The sequence below is a fragment of the Leptodactylus fuscus genome, chromosome 5 (assembly GCF_031893055.1).
Source record: "Leptodactylus fuscus isolate aLepFus1 chromosome 5, aLepFus1.hap2, whole genome shotgun sequence".
In the NCBI taxonomy this organism is placed as follows: Eukaryota; Metazoa; Chordata; class Amphibia; order Anura; family Leptodactylidae; genus Leptodactylus; species Leptodactylus fuscus.
In genome coordinates, this window is record NC_134269.1 from 2,140,841 (window position 1) to 2,159,828 (window position 18,988).

Here is an 18,988-nt window from a genome sequence, read left to right on the forward strand (position 1 = left end):
CGCAAGTCCCAAATATCCTCCGACAACACGCCTTGATTTTTATTTCTTTCTCCGATGCTCATATATGCTCCCCACGAGACTGCCCTTGACATGAGACCAATGGTATCCATTTTCCTCTAAACTCATTCCACTCGCTACCCGACTTCACCCCTATCCATGTACTTACCTGCTCCCCGCTCTCTTGTCCTCACTCACCATCTTTCACATGTTGCTCCACCCTGTGATGTACTATCCCCTCTCCAATGATCATTTTCTCTTATACATTTGGGATTGTTATGTAATATGTCTTCTGTATCTACCATGTGTACAGACACCGTATGGAGGGGGCTCAGTCGGCATCTTTTCTTTAAGCCCGTTGCTCTAATTCTCTGATGGATTAGAGCAAAGGACATCAAAACCCCCACCTTTAAACTCCAAACCAGTGAGGCCCACTATGAACTCAGGAGCAGCCCTCTATTCAGGAGGGGGGGAATAAAAAAAATTAACTGCAATTGAAAAAATTTGTGTCAGTTTTGGTTTGGTCGGGACTTAATCAGATCCCACTGAAAGTTCAGCCTGAAACAAGTGTGAATCAGTGAAACTCTATCTTTCATAACCTGAAACTTACACTATTGTCTCCAAGACTTCTCCTGAGTTGTCCCAATTCTCTGGAATGCGCAACAATGATCCAACAGACTAATACCGAGCCAGCAGTTATATATGTAACTTACATTGTAATCGCACAACACAAATATCAGCATGAAAACAAAATACAAAGGATTTCTAAAGGACTAAGATTATGGGGAAACATGGGAAATGTCCTGCCTGTAATATGTACCTTACAGTATAAAAAATATTGTTATGGTATGTCGTAATAGTCAGAAATTAAGAAAAATCTATCTATCTATCTATCTATCTATCTATCTATCTATCTATCTATCTATCTCCTATCTATCTATCTATCTATCTATCTATCTATCTATCTATCTCCTATCTATCTATCTATCTATCTATCTATCTCCTATCTATCTATCTATCTATCTATCTATCTATCTATCTATCTATCTCCTATCTATCTATCTATCTATCTATCTATCTATCTATCTATCTATCTATCTCCTATCTATCTATCTATCTATCTATCTATCTATCTATCTCCTATCTATCTATCTCCTATCTATCTATCTATCTATCTATCTATCTATCTATCTATCTATCTATCTATCATCTATCTATCTATCTCCTATCTATCTATCTATCTATCTATCTATCTATCTATCTATCTATCATCTATCTATCTAGCTATCTCACCCTGTTTCTATTTACTTACAATTTCTTTTCTTGGAATAATCTGACAGTACATAGATCTGCGTAGTTCAATAATTTCGGACGCAGTCACAGATGCTTTCTATTATATAAAGTGTCAGATGAATCCTTGGAGATATTCTTCCTCTGCCGAGTCTGTTAATGATCTCCGAGGTCTTGAAGCCCAATGGGACAAATATAGAAATAACAATTATCCAAAACAATGATCTAATAAGAAAATGTAAAGTCTTGTATAATAACAATGGTTTATGTAAAGGTGTATTGGTTGTAGGTAATGGGATTGACCTGTGACCTACAATGGACCTCCATCTTGAGAAGGACAATGGCTCCACCACAAGCCTGTCTTGATCACTTACACATAAATTGTTATATTCATTCTAATCATCAATACTATCTAACATTGGATAAGACTCTTGCCCTTTTTAGTATGTCCTATTATATTCACTTACCGCCATCTTGGCAGGACAGTCATATCTGTGACAATTACTAGTGAAGGGGAAGTATAGAGAGGAAATCAATGAAGAACAGAGAAGCAGCAGGCCATGCACAGGGGAGGGCCACAGGCCCAAATGATTCTGGTGCAGGCACAGGTCACTAAGGACTAAGGGGCCTTGGTAGCAGGGGTCACTCAGAGAGGCCTGAGCTCCCAGTTTCAAGTAGTGGTTGTGTCTTGAGAAGCAACCCAACTGGTTGGTCATCCACTCCATCAGGCACCACCAGCCAGGAGTCAGTGGGTTTGTCACACATAACCCTTAGTTGGCATGGCCCTGTACCATCACGTGTTCTCAAACTGACTCTGACCTTTTCTACTTCCTGATTTAGGGAATTAATCTAAGCTGTGGAGTCAGAGCCACTATATAGTGAGGAAGACCTATTACAGGACAGTCCGCAGCTAGTCTTGGTGGTAAAATCACCTACTCGGCAATGTGAGAGGTAAAAATGGCGGCATGTACAATCTGTGTGCATAAGGTGAAGAGCGGCCAGGGTATAACTTTAGCCAGTGGCAGCTCATGCGCGACACCTGCCGTCTGCTTGTTCCCCTTGAGGAGGCCACTTTGTTAGTGGCTAGGACTACGGGATGAACAAAATAATTTGATTGATTCACATCCTGGGAAAGACTTTTCAGTCTGGCTGGTCAGGGGACTGGAGATGTGGCACCAACATCTAGCGGCTACATGAGCCCTGTGGGGACTGAACTGGAAGTGGAGGATGAGGAGGACATTGGAGCACAAGCAATATCTAGCCAAATGGGTGGAGAGTAGGAGCAAGATTAGCCTCCATACATACCATACACCTGTACAGGTGAAACGCGCGTCGGGTCCCTTTACTGTTGTTATGTCTGGAGGCTAATCTTGGATCATCCTATGTGGGCAGTCTCATAGCTATTTGTGGGTTATTACACTGATTATTTGTTGTTTTCATTTACAACACTTTATTATTGGACACTTTCAGTTTTAGCTATGGTTGAGCCCTTTGTACTATGATATTAGTGTTGCCATCCAGTGTACATTCCATGGCTGACAAGTTGGTATTTGTAGCATTGTCTACCCCTATATGATTTTGTTTTATGTTTGTTTATATATTTTGTATGTATATATGTTGCTACACCTTTTTAGGAGCACTCAATAAAAGTTAATTTTTATTCATATATTTTGTGTGGCTGGTTCACTTTGTTGCTATGGTCATTTACCCACACATAATTTGTTATATTTGCCTCTATTGTTTACTATGGTTCTCCAACATGTTTAGACCCTCACTACCGGGGAAAAATGGGGGCCTTTTTAACACCCACTGAGAGGGAAGACAAACTGAACTACTGTAGAGAAATGCTATGTATCAAGTTGGCCACTGCCTATCTACACTATCGTCCATCCTCTCACATGTCTAATTGGGGGACCCTGAGTGCTAAACTTGCACTGGCATGGCAGCTGTGGAAGGGGATGGAGGTGGCAGGAGCAGTATTGGCTCCATCAAGAGTAGCCTGAGCCTAGGGTCGCTGATGAGCAGTTTTCTTCACCCACATAGTGAGGAAGCTGCTAATCAGCAGCTAGACCCAGAGCAGAACTTGAACCAGCAGGTGGTGGCATAATTAAAGTGCACCTTGCCACCCTTAGTGGAAGAAGTTCTGGACTTCAGGGAAACCAAACTGGATTTTTAGCAGTAACTGGCCAAGTTTGCCATGGAAAAGCATTCCTGCCCAGCCAGTAGTGTCATCAGAGCGGATGTTTAGTGCGGCAGGGGCCATAGTTACTCTAAGGATAACTCGCGTGTCCACCCACAATTTGGAGAGACTCACCTTTGTGAAGATGAATCAGGTATGATCCTCCAGGATTTCCACTCACCAATGCCTGATGCAGCAGATTAAATGATCCATGCTGCCTCACCACACTCTGTCAACGGGTGTCAATATGGCCTCCTAAGGGTGTTGCTACCTCCACAATATATCAACATGCCACTCTGTGGCCTACTCACACTGCTGCCACCTCCGCACTCTGCCACAGTGTAATATCACAGAGGCGGACACGTGGCAAGTAACAGGTGTGGGCAATATAAAAATAACATCTGTAACCAGATGAAAAGCGTAGCAGTTGAATGAATCTTAGCATTCCGATTCTTTGCGTGCTACACTAATCATAGAGAATGGAAAGAGTCTGAGGACTTTTAAAACAAAATTATGGAAACATATTAATAATCTCTAGGATACAAGTCCATTTGCAGACATCTTAATGTTCCTACAAATTTAAATCCCATGACTCTCTGCCATTATCATGAGCGGTCACATTCCACCACCAATGTATATGCTGCTTCTCCATCATGTTTTCTGGCCATTATTGCTACTAAACCTTCATCGATGATGATCTAGCCTTTATCGAGGTCTGGCAGGGTGTTGCTGAGACTAGTGTGGGTTCAGCACTGTGATTGGCGCATGGCTGACCCTATATCTAGCCCTGATGTTGGTGAGGCAGTAGGCTTGTGTACTTATGCAATTTTATTGTATATTTTGGCCAGTCTATGGTCTCCACACCAGCTCGGATATTGCTGATCTCAGGTCATCATTTGACAGATAGTTCTAGGGTCATTTATAGATATACATGAAGGTCATAGTGATCTACTACTTCTATGTAATCCATGTTAGGTAACTTTTATTAAGGTATTAAGGCCCCAGTGAAATTACATAGAAAGTCAAACTATCCTGTAGGCTCAGGCTCGATACTTGAATAACATGAAATCCTCTGGAGGAGACCCAGGAGGACCCCGCTGCTGACACAGAGACATAAGAAAGCTAGATTTCAGTTTGACAAAGTGTACGTGTGTAAGCTAGGACCCTTCTGGGACAAGTCATGTGGACAGATGAGACCAGGAAAGAGATTTTTGATACAGCCCATCATTCTACTGTTTACCGAAAATGGAATGAGACCTACAAAGGAAAGAACACGGAACCAAAAGTCACATACAGAGGAGGGTCACAGATGTTTTAGGGGCTTTCTGCTGCCCCCGGCACTGGGTGCCCTAACTGTACGCAAGCAATCATAAAAATTGAAGATTAACAAGGACAATGATCTCCAACGTCAAAAAGCCCCAGAAATGGGCGGAAACAACGAGCTGTAGAATTCTGAAATGGCAACAATGAATCTGGATCAAAATTTGCCAGGAGAAGAGAAGGCGCCCCCCAAATATGGAGAACTGGAGCAGTCTGCAAAAGAAGAAGAGTCCAAAATTCCAGGTGAGAGGTGAGAAGCTTGTGGAAGGTTATAGGAAGTCATCGATTTCAGTCATTTCTTCAAAAGGATCGGCAACCAAACATTAACCTGTGATGTTCCAAAACGCACAAAGGAAATAAACCTGTGCATAGCAAATAAAGTGTAACTGCAATCATTTTCTGGGAGAAATCCTTCATTTTGGAGAACACTTACGGTCTTGACTGTATTATAATATTAGAGAGGAGAATAGTTTACTATTATGGAAGAGGAGAAGGAGGAAAGTGCAAAACAATAGAAGACAAAGTATATATTGTAATAGTACAGAGAAATCTGGGACACTGGAAAAGAAGACGTCTTATGGGCGAAAATAATGAGAATACACTGTAATGTGACTTTACAATGGTTTCCTTTGACCGTAAAGGAGGCATCCTCCAAGTCTAAGGAAAAAAAAATACATCTCACCACCTTGTAGACATAAGGAATTGCTAACTCTATGTCAGGGTCCTTTCACATGGATGAGAATGGTGATGAATTTGGCGTGGAATTTCAGCACTGAAACAAAAAAGCCTCCTATTGACTTCACTGGGCTCCTTCTTCTGCTAGAGGAATCCATTGAAGTCAATGGGAGGCTTTTTTTCCACAGCAAATGCATCACCATTTTCCACCTTGTCAATGAGACCAATATAGAAACTAATTTAAAAGACAAAGGACACTTTCCTCTTGAGCCTCTTAAAGGCTTTCCTTATATCTCTATTACTCAGACTGTAGATGATGGGATTGAGCAGAGGAGTGACTACAGTGTAGAACATGGATAAGACTTTCTTTACATTGCCCGAATTTGGAAATAAATAGATAGTGAGAAGTGACCCATAATATAAGGAGACCACGGCCAGGTGAGAGCTGCAGGTGGAGAAGGTCTTCTGTCTCCCAGTTACAGATGGGATCTTCAGGATAGTGAGGATTATATACACATAGGACACCACAATGATGATACATGGAGAAACTACAACAGGTATGGCCAATATTATGTCTACTAGTTTAATGAAAAAAGTATCTGAGCAGGAGAGTTCAAGTAAGGGATCAAAATCACAGAAGTAATGGTCAATGGTGTTCAGTCCACAGAACCTCAAATAACTCATGTTTACTGAAACAATCACTATAACAGCAAGTATCATCCCCCAACACAAGAGAACAGACTTTATACAGAATGTGAGGTCCATGACCGAGGAGTAATGTAGAGGGTGACAGATGGCCTGATACCGGTCATAGGACATCACCGTCAGGAGAAGACATTCCAAGGATTCTGAGGCTGTAAAAAAATAAAATTGTATCAAACAGCCAATAAAAGATACAGAACTCCCATCATACAGCACAACAAGGAGCATGTTCGGTACGATGGTGGTGGAAAGGAGAATATCTGATAAGGAGAGCTGTGTGAGGAAGAAGTACATGGGAGAGTGGAGGGATCTGCTGTAGGACACCACCAGGATGATCAGGAGGTTTCCACATATTGTCAGACAGTAGATGAGCAACAGAATGAGAAAGAAATAAATATTAAAACTTTGCAAATTCTGAAATCCTAAAAGCAAAATTTCAGTGACTGTGTTGGAATTGTTGTACGGTATATTCCGGGAGATGAATGACGATGGTGTATTCTGTAGCTTTCTGGAATGAACAGACAGAGATTGGGTCATTTGGATGATGGGCTTTAATCTCCCCAAATTTCTATAACAAAAAGTCTAAATCATGATTTTAATAAGAACATATAGAAAGATTTTTTGAAAACTTTTTGAAGTCTATTTTTCTGGAATTTCACAAATATTCACTAAAAGGGAACAAATATCACTCCATAATGTTGTGATGAAACATGTCAAATACAAATCGAAATCTATACTAAAATATCTACAATATAACATCATCCAATATCTGGTAAAAAGTAGGTAGACAGCCAACAGATGAGAAAATCACAAAAATTGTTAAAAACAATAGGAGAGGATTAGAACTGTCCTGTCAATTGTAACTGTGAAGACTGCAGTGGCCAAAAAACCGATTGATGTACAAACACTTACTGGATATCTCTTTACTGCCAATGTCATAGATTAGAAGTCATCTCCTGAATACAGTATAAGAGGAATCACAGCACACGCCCTGCAATGAAAGGACACAAGCCTATTATGTCTCTCTTATATAGATGAAATCTCACATAGACTGGTGTAACAAGGCCGGAGAGATCTCAGTAATGGTCTCCGGTGGGAGCAGTCACAGAGATACATTAATAGATCTAATAATATAAAACTAATAATGAATTTGGAAAGTTTTAGTAGCTAAAAGAATAAAGTACGTATCTATGTGAGGGGCAAGTATAGTCATGTATCTCTATATACTCCATTTTGTATATGCCATCCATTTTTTATTCTAACACGTATACAATGAGATGAGGCCACTCAGAGTGTGAAGGAATGTAGGCACAGACTTTCTGTAATATAAAAAGCAAAATACTTGAAAGTCTTCAGTAGATGATACCTTTTTTAATGGCTAACTCATAATGATGACAGAAGTCACTGTTATGGTCAGCAGGGTTTATTAAAAAAAAAATAAAAAAAAAAATAAAACCCCACGGAGCCCTCTGGGCCACTGACTACTAACCAACCTGGTGTGAACACAGGCTAACAGTTCCTGTCACTGCAGCTAAATTAAATGACCAGGTGTGCTCTGTTGCAATTCACAGAGCCCTGTACAGTCAGAGCAGCCGCACAAAGAAACAAACTGGCTAGCCTGAACCCCAGGACTAGCCAGAGACCAAGTAAACCCTGTGTTTGGTAGTTCCACCCAACCACCCAGGCAACTACTGCCAAGCCCACTCCCAGTCACCCTGTCTGGGAAGTTTTGCTAGCTGACCCTACAGACTTTTACCACACATACAAGGCAGCATGCTGCCTGACTACCAGTGGCATTGCTAGCTCAGGGGTCATTTACTAGCTAGGGCAAACTAATAGTATTTCAGGCAGGAACCCAAGCGCACACACAACACACATCAATTCAGGTTTGTAATGTGATCATAGAGCGCCGGGCGTCCAGACCAGCCCCCTTATATAGGCAAGGGGTGGTCACCAGCAAATAGCCCAGCTGCCCAATTCGAGCGTCTATTGGTTGACACACATGTCGCTCAACCAGTTGACAACGCCCGGCTGTTGCAAGGCAGGTTAACCCTTGCAACCCTGGACTTTGCAGAGGAACAGACAGCGACGCCCATATCATGGCCGCAGTCTCTGCACAATCCTAACAGTCACACACACACACACAGCTGGTGGTGGATCAAGTGAATTCTAATTTAATGGTGCAAAAAGGTATTTTAAATACAATACGGACAAAAGCAGGTTGGACTATTCTAATAACATGATTGGTTGTAGAGTTGTAACATAAACCTGGCACATGACTATTGGACGAGGCCTAATGTAACCTGCATCTCATTATAATTTTCCAAACTGGGATGGACTTTCTCATGAAACAATGTCTAGATGCATATATCATGGCAAGAGAGATAAGATGACATGCTGGTACTAAATGACTCTAAGTGACCTCCACCATACATCTTCAAAAGGTGAGGCCCTTAAGCAAAAAAGAGAGATAAGGATTCATAACCAATGAAGGACTACTGTGCGTCCTGTCCTATGTGTCAGGTACATGCCCCAAACCCACATTTCAGTAGTCCCTTGGTTCCCCTGCCCATCATTGAAGTGCCTTTTGAAAGGATTGGTATGGACTTGGTTGGTCCAATAGTCAAGTCAGCTACAGGTCACCAATATATTCTGGTTGTCTTGGATTATGCTACTCGCTATCCTGAGGCAGTTCCCTTGCGTAATACGACATCAAAGAGTATTGCCCGTGAGTTATTCTATATGTTTTCAAGGACAGGCATACCTAAAGAGATACTGACCGACCAAGGCACACCGTTCATGCAATGCTATGCAAGCTGTTTAATATTACCCACATACGGACCTCTGTGTATCACCCCCAGACAGATGGGTTAGTGGAGCGCTTTAATAAGACTCTCAAGCATATGCTTAAAAAGGTGGTAGAAAAAGATGGTGGTGACTGGGATTGCCTGTTGCCATACCTGATGTTCTCTATTAGAGAGGTTCCACAAGCGTCTACAGGTTTTTCCCCTTTTGAATTAGTCTATGGTAGACACCCCAGGAGCTTACTAGATATAGCCAAAGAAACCTGGGAAACGGAGGCTTCCCCATACCGTAGTGTCATAGAACATGTAGCTCAAATACAGGAATGCATTTCAACAGTCATGCCAATTGTAAAAGAACATCTGCAAAGAGCACAAGAGGCCCAAAGCAGAATTTACAATCGTTCTGCCAGAGTCCGTGAATTTAATCCAGGGGACAGAGTCCTTATTTTGGTGCCAACTGTGGAAAGTAAGTTCTTAGCGAAATGGCAAGGCCCATATGAAATTGTGGAAAAAGTAGGGGCAGTCAACTATAAGGTTCACCAACCAGGAAGAAGGAAGCCTTTCCAAATCTACCATGTGAATTTGATTAAGCCCTGGAACCAGAGGGAATCCTTGGTGGCCTCAAATACAGAGGTGGGTGATTTGTTGCCACCAATCTCTCCAGTTCATGTGAATGAGAGCCTATCATTGCCCCAGTAACAGGAGGCAAGAGAGTTCCTGCAGAAGAATAGACACAAGTTCTCTGATCTACCACAGAGTACACACCTGATAGAGCACCATGTAGAAACAGAACCTGGGAGGAAAGTAAACCTCAAACCCTACAGAATACCAGAGGTACGTAGGGTGGTGGTGTCAGCTGAGGTTAAACACATGCTGGAGTTAGTTGTAATTGAGGAATCCAAAAGTGAGTGGTCTAGCCCAATTGTCTTGATACCAAAGCCCAATGGTACTTGGAGGTTTTGCAATTATTTTAGAAAATTGAATGAGATTTCCAAGTTTGATGCTTATCCCATGCCCAGGGTTGATGAGCTGATTGAGAAGTTGGGTAATGCCAGGTACATAACCACACTGGACCTGACAAAAGGTTACTGGCAAATACCTTTGTCTAAAGAAGCCAAGGAGAAAACTGCCTTTGTTGTTCCAGAAGGTCTGTTCCAGTACAGGATTATGCCATTTGAACTGCATGGAGCTCCTGCTACCTTTCAGAGGTTGATGGACCAGATCTTGCGGCCACATCGTGACTACGCAGCGGCTCACCTGGACGATGTGGTAATTCATAGCCCAGACTGGGGAAGTCACTTCTGTAAGGTGCAGGCACTACTGGACTCGATAAGTGAGGCAGGCCTTACTATCAACCCTGAGCAATGTGCTTTAGGGCTGGAGGAAGCCAAGTACCTGGGCTATGTCATTGGCAAAGGGGTAATAAAGCCCCAAATCAATGAGGTGGAGGCAATACAAAACTGGCCAAGACCACTGACCAAGAAGCAAGTCAGGGCATTTCTTGGCATTGCTGGCTACTACCGGAGGTTTGTGCCAAACTTTGCCTCTATTGCAGCTCCTCTCACTGACCTGACGCAAGGTGGGAAATCAGTGATGATCCACTGGACACCAGAGCCAGAGGAGGCGTTCCAGAGGTTAAAGTAATCTCTATGCCAGCAGCCAGTGCTGATAGCCCCTGACTTTAGGAAGGAGTTCCTGGTGCAGACAGATGCCCCAAATGCAGGTCTAGGAGTGGTGCTGTCCCAGGTGGTAAATGGTGAGGAGCATCCAGTAATGTACCTGAGCAGGAAGCTGTCCCCCGCTGAGAAAAATTACGCCATTGTGGAAAGGGAATTTTTGGCCATTAAGTGGGTGCTGGATGCTCTGAGGTATTACCTCCTGGGGAGAAATTTTAAATTGATCACTGACCATGCTCCCCTTACATGGATGAAAATGAATAAGGACAGAAATGCTAGGGTTACCCGATGGTTCCTGTCTCAGCAAAATTTTGTGTTTGATGTAGAACACAGGCCAGGGTAATTATTGGGAAACGCTGATGCCCTGTCAAGGGTGCATTGTATGATGGCCACAAATGCCAAGCCCTCCGGTCTGGAGAAGGGGGGGGGGGGGGGGTATGTAAGCCAATGGATGGTCAGGTAATGGAGGGGGTGTACATCTTGCCCAGACTACTCAGGTTGGTGAGATGAGAAAACTCCAGGAACGTTTGTTCTCAGCACACAACTTTAGTCTGCTGAGCATTTTGGTAAATGCTCAGTATTGGGCTGGATTTTTAGGAATGGCAGGTAGGATTGGTAGTAGGACCTGTCATTCCACCCCCCCTCCAGTCCACACTTTGGGGATGTTCCGGCAGAGACTCAGCTGCAGAGAGTCTCCTCGTCAAGGAGGCTTAAGAAGTCAGCTCCAGCAACAACACTTTGGCAGAGCTTGGTTGGAGAGTGAAATAGAGAGGTCATATTTTTGGAGCTGTGTCCTGAATGATACTACTGGCTTTTGATTTATGTTATTCTAGGTGAGGTAACCTATTCTATGTTTAGTTAGTGCCTAGCCAGGCAGGGATTTATTTTTGTTATTATTTCCTTTTGTTGCTGCACTACCTTTTTGAGTGAAAATAAACTCTACCTTTGTTTTTGGACTGAAGAATCGGGACGTTTGTGTCTATGCCACCCCACCTAGCAACCCCAGACCCTGACAATAGATAGATAGTTCTGTCTAAACTTTGACAACCATTATGTTTTCCCTCCTTAAACGTGAGTGCTGTTTGTGGGGTGAGGTTAGAGATAGCCAAACCTCTTCAGACTCCGGACTATAATAAGTAGATTCCAAGTAGAAATGCATTAACATGGTAAACAATTATACCCACCTCTCCTTGGTTCCCTTGCGTGGCCCATTGGCATCATCTTCTTTGCTTCTTTTAGCCTTCTTCTTTTCCTCTTCTGGCTTTCTGGTTTTGGGTATCACCACTGAAACCTGTGATTTGGCTCTCTCAGTAATATGGGGTATGCCAACGTCATGACACTATAGTTGTATCTCTTTCTTAAACCATGTAACAAGATGTACAATACAGTCTATAAACCTACAGATAAACCTTAAAGTTTTAAAGACATTTATTATCATTTTACATCTTTATTATGTTTCATCAGTAAGAACATCAATGGGCAATACTTGGTCAGAGGTTGGAATTGTTGCCTTTCAGCTCTTGAGTTTTGCCAAATCTGGGCCTAAGAGAACACCTTCAAGGGGTTTGTATGTTCTCCATGTGTTGGAATGGGTTTCCACCAGATACTTTGGTTTCCACCCACAATACAATTATGTGTTGATAGGATCGGAGAGTAAATACAATGTCTGTAAAGTTCTGTTGGTGCTATATACGTAGGCAATGAATAGTGACCTTTATTGCCCAATTTCTGCCTAGTGAGTTTATTACTGGAGATGAAGGAATCAATTAAACATAATAGCAAAGTAACATTATAGAACATACTCAAGATCTCATCTGGTCTTCTCCTCTTCTTCACTTGCTCTGACTAGAGAGTCTTTTGGACATCTTAAATATACCTTCCCATCTCAGATATGTATACATATAAGCAGCTAGACCCACCTGGCACTTTTTCTTTTTTAATAAACAACATTCCTCTCAATCCTGATGAAGTTGCTGCCACATTCAAGTTGAGAAAAAAGGAAGTGTTGTCTAACAGACCATCTCATTCACTTCTGTGTCAGTCACAGACAAAGCCAAACACAACAAAGAACAGGATGTAGAGAACAACTTACAACCAAGCCCACCTCTCCATTCCCTAGCCACTTAGATTCTGTGGCTACATTATTTAGGCTCCTGAAAGAAGTAATCCTGGGGTGGAAAAAATGGAAATTTTTTTGTACGTTTAGGGCACTTGTACTACATAGTTACATAGTTACATAGTAGATGAGGATGAATGAAGACAATAGTCCATCAAGTCCAACCTATTACCCTACAATCCCTACAGTGTTGATCCAGGGGAAGGCAAAAAAACCCCATGAGGCTCCGGCCAATTGCCCTATTTCAGGGAAAAAAATTCCTTCTCGACTTCAAATCTGTCAGTCAGTATAAAAACCCTGGATCAACCTGTCCTTAAAATCTAGAATCCATAACCTGTTATATTGTTCTCTTCAAGAAAGGCATCCAGGCCCTCTTTGAACTTGTTTAATGAATCCACCATCACCACTTCCTGAGGCAGAGTGTTCCATAACCCACTGTTCTTACTGTGAAGAATCCCCTTCTATGTTTCTGGTGAAACCTTCTCTCCTCCAGATGGAGAGGGTGTCCTCTTGTCACTGTCACTGGTCTAGGTGTAGAGGACGTCCCCTTGTCACTTTCACTGGTCTAGGTGTAGAAGACATCCTCTTGTCACTGTCACTGGTCTAGGTGTAGAGGACGTCCCCTTGTCACTTTCACTGGTCTAGGTGTAGAGGGTGTCCCCTTGTCACTGTCACCAGTCTAGGTGTAGAGGACGTCCTCTTGTCACTGTCACTGGCCTAGGTATAGAGGACGTCCTCTTGTCACTGTCACTGGTCTAGGTGTAGAGGATGTCCCCTTGTCACTGTCACTGGTCTAGGTGTAGAGGACGTCCTCTTGTCACTCTCACCGGTCTAGGTGTAGAGGACGTCCCCTTGTCACTGTCACTGGCTTAGGAGTAAACATATCCTTAGAAAGTTCTTTGTATTGTCCCTTCATGTATTTGTACATTGTTATTAGATCTCCCCGTAGACGTCTTTTCTCTAAACTGAATAACTCCAAGTTTGTTAATCTCTCGTTGTCCTCCAGTCCACCCATTCCCCTAATCATTTTGGTTGCCCGTCTTTGCACTTTTTCAAGTTCACTTATGTCTTTCTTCTATATTGGGGCCCAAAATTGCCCACAAGTGTGGCCGTACCAGTGATTTGTATAGAGGCATAACTATGTCCTTGTCATGAGAATCTTGACCTCTTTTGATGCATCCCATAATTTTATTTGCTAAGTACAGCCCACCTGGACCCAGTCAGGTGGTGGGTGACAGAAGGATACTGTCTGTGGTGACCTCCGTGCAGGAGAACAAATCCCACCCCATGTATGGGACTGATGGGACTTGGCAGCACTGTAAGTGACCGTCTGCTTCACCCCAAGTGTGAGAAGGCGCTATCGCAAGTCCAACCGCGACCAGGCTGTATAATCTACATCAGACCAAGCGAAGATCACTCTGCACAGAGAACTAATGATTATGATGATGACCATGAGGTCTTCCTCTTTCTCTTCCGTTTTTCCTTAGCTGCTATGGACTCCTAGTATATCTTCTCTTCTCAGCATATGTGTGTCTACATCTGTAATATATTCCTGTGTATTATCCTGTATCTGTATTACTATGCTGCTGTAACATACTGAGTATCCCCACTGTGGGACTATTAAAGGATTATCTTATCTTATCTTGTTGTTCTTGTGAGAAAGGACAGGTAAAGTCTATACAGGTTTCATTGTAAACAAATTCATAAAGAAGCGCCCTGAAAATGAATCTGACAGTGAGGGGAGTGAGAGAGTGGAATAGGCTGCCACGGGAGGTGGTGGGCGCTCCATCAATGGAAATCTTCAAGCGGAATCTGGATAAACATATAGCTGGGATGATTTAGGAAAACCTGCACTCGCAGGGGGTTGGACCCGATGGCCCTTGAGGTCCCTTCCAACTCTACCATAAGAAAAAAATAAAATAAATAAAACCTCATCATCTAATAGACATAAAGATTTGGTAACCCAGACTAGTGTCTCTATGTAAGACCAAGATGGAAACAAATTTAATAGAATAAGGACACTTTCCTCTTGAGCTTTATAAAGGCTTTCCTTATATCTCTATTACTCAGGCTGTAGATGATGGGATTGAGCAGAGGAGTTACTACAGTGTAGAGCAGGGACAGGATTTTCTTTACATTTTGCTTATTTGGAAATAAATAGATACTAAGAAGTGACCCATAAAATAAGGAGACCACGGCCAGGTGAGAGCTGCAGGTGGAGAAGGTCTTCTGTCTCCCAGTGACAGATGGGATCTTCAGTATAGTGAGGATTATATACACATAGGACACCACAATGATAATGAAGGGAGAAATTGCAAATGGTATTATCAGTATAATGTCTTCTAATTTTATAAAGAAAGTGTCTGAGCAGGAAAGTTCTAGTAAAGGATCAAAGTCACAGAAGAAATGGTCAATGGTGTTTGGTCCACAGAACCACAACTGACTCATAGATACTGAAAGAGTCAAAACAATAGCAAAAGTCACCACCCAACACAAGAGAACAGACTTTATACAGAATGTGAGGTCCATGACCAAGGTGTAATGTAGAGGGTGACAGATGGCCTGATACCGGTCATAGGACATCACACTCAGGAGAAGACTTTCCATTGTTTCTGAGGCTGAAAAGAAATAAAATTGTATCAAACAGCCAATAAAAGATACAGAACTCCCATCATACAGAACAACATGGAGTATGAGGGGTATGATGATTGTACTGAGCAAAATGTCTAAAGCAGAGAGTTGTGTGAGGAAGAAGTACATGGGAGAGTGGAGGGATCTGCTGTAGGACACCACCAGGATGATCAGGAGGTTTCCACATATAGTCACACAGTAGATGAGCAGCAGCAGGAGGAAGAAACAAATCTTATATATTTGTAAATTCGGAAATCCAAGGAGAACAATCTCAGTCACTGTGTTGGAATTGTTGTACGGCATATTCAGAAGGATGAATTGTTCGATAGACGTAAAATTAATTTATTATGTACAGTCCTATGAAAAAGTTTGGGCACCCCTATTAATCTTAATCATTTTTAGTTCTAAATATTTTGGTGTTTGCAGCAGCCATTTCAGTTTGATATATCTAATAACTGATGGACACAATAATATTTCAGGATTGAAATGAGGTTTATTGTACTAACAGAAAATGCGCAATATGCATTAAACCAAAATTTGACCGGTGCAAAAATATGGGCACCTCAACAGAAAAGTGACATTAATATTTAGTAGATCCTCCTTTTGCAAAGATAACAGTCTCTAGTCGCTTCCTGTAGTATTTTAATCAGTTCCTGGATCCTGGATGAAGGTATTTTGGACCATTTCTTTCTACAAAACAATTCAAGTTCAGTTAAGTTTGATGGTCGCCGAACATGGACAGCCCGCTCTCAAATGATCTGAAAACAAAGATTGTTCAACATAGTTGTTCAGGGGAAGGATACAAAACGTTGTCTCAGAGATTTAACCTGTCAGTTTCCACTGTGAGGAACATAGTAAGGAAATGGAAGACCACAGGGACAGTTCTTGTTAAGCCCAGAAGTGGCAGGCCAAGAAAAATATCAGAAAGGCAAAGAAGAAGAATGGTGAGAACAGTCAAGGACAATCCACAGACCACCTCCAAAGAGCTGCAGCATCATCTTGCTGCAGATGGTGTCACTGTGCATCGGTCAACTGTACAGCGCACTTTGCACAAATAGAAGCTGTATGGGAGAGTGATGAGAAAGAAGCCGTTTCTGCACGTACGCCACAAATAGAGTTGCCTGAGGTATGAAAAAGCACATTTGGACAAGGCAGCTTCATTTTGGAAACAAAGATTGAGTTGTTTGGTCATACAAAAAGGCGTTATGCATGGCGTCCAAAAAGAAACAGCATTCCAAGAAAAACACATGCTACCCACTGTAAAATTTGGTGGAGGTTCCATCATGCTTTGGGGCTGTGTGGCCAATGCCGGCACCGGGAATCTTGGTAAAGTTGAGAGTCGCATGGATTCCACTCAGTATCAGCAGATTCTTGAGAATAATGTTCAAGAATCAGTGACGAAGTTGAAGTTACGCCGGGGATGGATATTTCAGCAAGACAATGATCCAAAACACCGCTCCAAATCCTCAGGCATTCATGCAGAGGAACAATTACAATGTTCTGGAATGGCCATCCCAGTCCCCAGACCTGAATATCATTGAACATCTGTGGGATGATTTGAAGCGGGCTGTCCATGCTCGGCGAACATCAAACTGAACTGAACGCGAATTGTTTGTCCAAAATACCTTTATCCAGGATCCAGGAACTGATTAAAAGCTACAGGAAGCGACTAGAGGCTGTTATCTTTGCAAAAGGAGGATCTACTAAATATTAATGTCACTTTTCTGTTGAGGTGCCCATACTTTTGCACCGGTCAAATTTTGGTTTAATGCATATTGCACATTCTCTGTTAGTACAATAAACCTCATTTCAATCCAGAAATATTACTGTGTCCATCAGTTATTAGATATATCAAACTGAAATGGCTGTAGCAAATACCAAAATATTTAGAACTAAAAATGATTAAGATTAATAGGGGTGCCCAAACTTTTTCATAGGACTGTAAGTGAAGGGATTTCTCTTCTATAGTCTACTAAATCGAAAGATAAGTGAGGTTTAATATCTCTGGTCTGGTTGTAGAAAGAGTCCAAAAATAATAAACGATGCAAAAATCTGATCAAGATGTGGCAAACTAAACAAAATAAACATATAGGAAAGTGTGATCAATAAAGCAACCTGAAATATTATAATAATAATAATAATAATAATAATAATAATAATAATAATAATAATAATAATAATAATAATAATAATAATAATAATAATAATAATCAAAGTTGTTGAGTTTTAGGAAATTCATAATTCATTTATTATAAATTATTGTTACAAAGATGTTGGAAAAATAAAATATTTCATTCTTTAGAATGTAAAAGCAGATCAGCCCAAACCTTTAGTATATTTTGTACTCCCATCATATACATTACCTAGTGAGTCTACTTTCTTTGTTGTACAATAACACGACATAACATCTTGTCTATGTAACACTCAGGACATCAGAATATTACTTGTTGTAGCTTTTATAGATGAAATATTCTATAGAATAACGTAAGAAAGCCGGAGAGATCTCAGTAATGGTCTCCGGAAAGAGAGACAAAGTTAAGAATATAAAAGTAATAATGAGATTAATAAGTATCTTCAGTAACTTCTATTTAAGGTTATGGCTTATTTATAAAAATAGTAACAATAATAGCAAGTCTTATATCCATAGATTTATTCATCAAATACATTTCTGGTGATTCCATAGATTTCATTGTGACCTTTGTGGTCTGAAATAAAGTTATTTCAAAGTTTTAGAAGTTACTGACTGAGCCCTGAGAGATGGCGGAACAATATAGGGGATATGTCCATGGACATCTGGACAAGGTTCTCACTACTTATCCCATAGCTCCCAAGACCTCCAGGAATATCTCACACCAGTTTACAATGCAGAGATCTTCTCCGACACCTTCATTTAGGAATTAAAAATACCCTTGTCTGAAATGTGGTGATGATGATGATGATGTCGTAAGATGTATTCATATTGGACTGATAATGGTTTATAGTTTGGACATCTCTAATTCTTCAGATTATTATTATTATTATTATTATTATTATTATTATTATTATTATTATTATTATTATTAGAGATGAGTGAACAGTAAAATATTCAATATTCGTTATTCGTTCTGAATAGCCCCTCAATATTCGACTATTCGATCGAATATCAAACCCCATTATAGTCTATGGGAGAAAATGCTTCGTTTCAGGGGATCCCACCATTCCACTCAGGAGAGTCACCAAGTCCACTATGACACCTCAGCAAATGATGCAACACCTCTGCAATGTAACTGGGACAGCAGGGGAAGCATGTCTGGGGGCATCTAACACACCAAAGACCCTCTATTACCCTACTATCGCAGCCTAACAACTACACACTATACACACTCACTACAACCTCTATCAAAGTGGGAAAATACCTGGAAACCTTCTTTACTCCCCAAATGGATGGACACAAACCCCAATATAAGCTAAACAAACAGTAACAACCACCCCTTTAAATCACGTTCCCCATGACAACCACAGATGGAATAGACAATGGGAAATCCATCAGTCCCCCCCCCCTGACCTGTCATTGTGGATGTGTGTGAGTGTGTGTGTGTGTGTGTGTGTGTGTGTGTGT

At 41.4% G+C, this 18,988-nt stretch overlaps 1 protein-coding gene and 1 pseudogene across 1 annotated transcript; both read right to left on the reverse strand.

The window, feature by feature from the left end:
- Window positions 1–5,605: 5,605 nt before the first annotated feature.
- On the reverse strand, window positions 5,606–6,700 carry LOC142204251 (olfactory receptor 11L1-like; annotated as a pseudogene).
- Window positions 6,701–14,763: 8,063 nt separating this feature from the next.
- Window positions 14,764–15,693, reverse strand: LOC142204252 (olfactory receptor 11L1-like). The gene has a single exon (XM_075275561.1). The coding sequence runs from the start codon at window positions 15,691–15,693 to the stop codon at window positions 14,764–14,766; it is 930 nt and encodes a 309-aa protein (XP_075131662.1).
- Window positions 15,694–18,988: the final 3,295 nt, after the last annotated feature.

What these genes read in the sequence shown, in the direction of transcription:
- LOC142204252 (XM_075275561.1), bottom strand. Translation starts at nt 15,693, where the DNA reads ATGCCGTACAACAATTCCAACACAGTGACTGAGATTGTTCTCCTTGGA.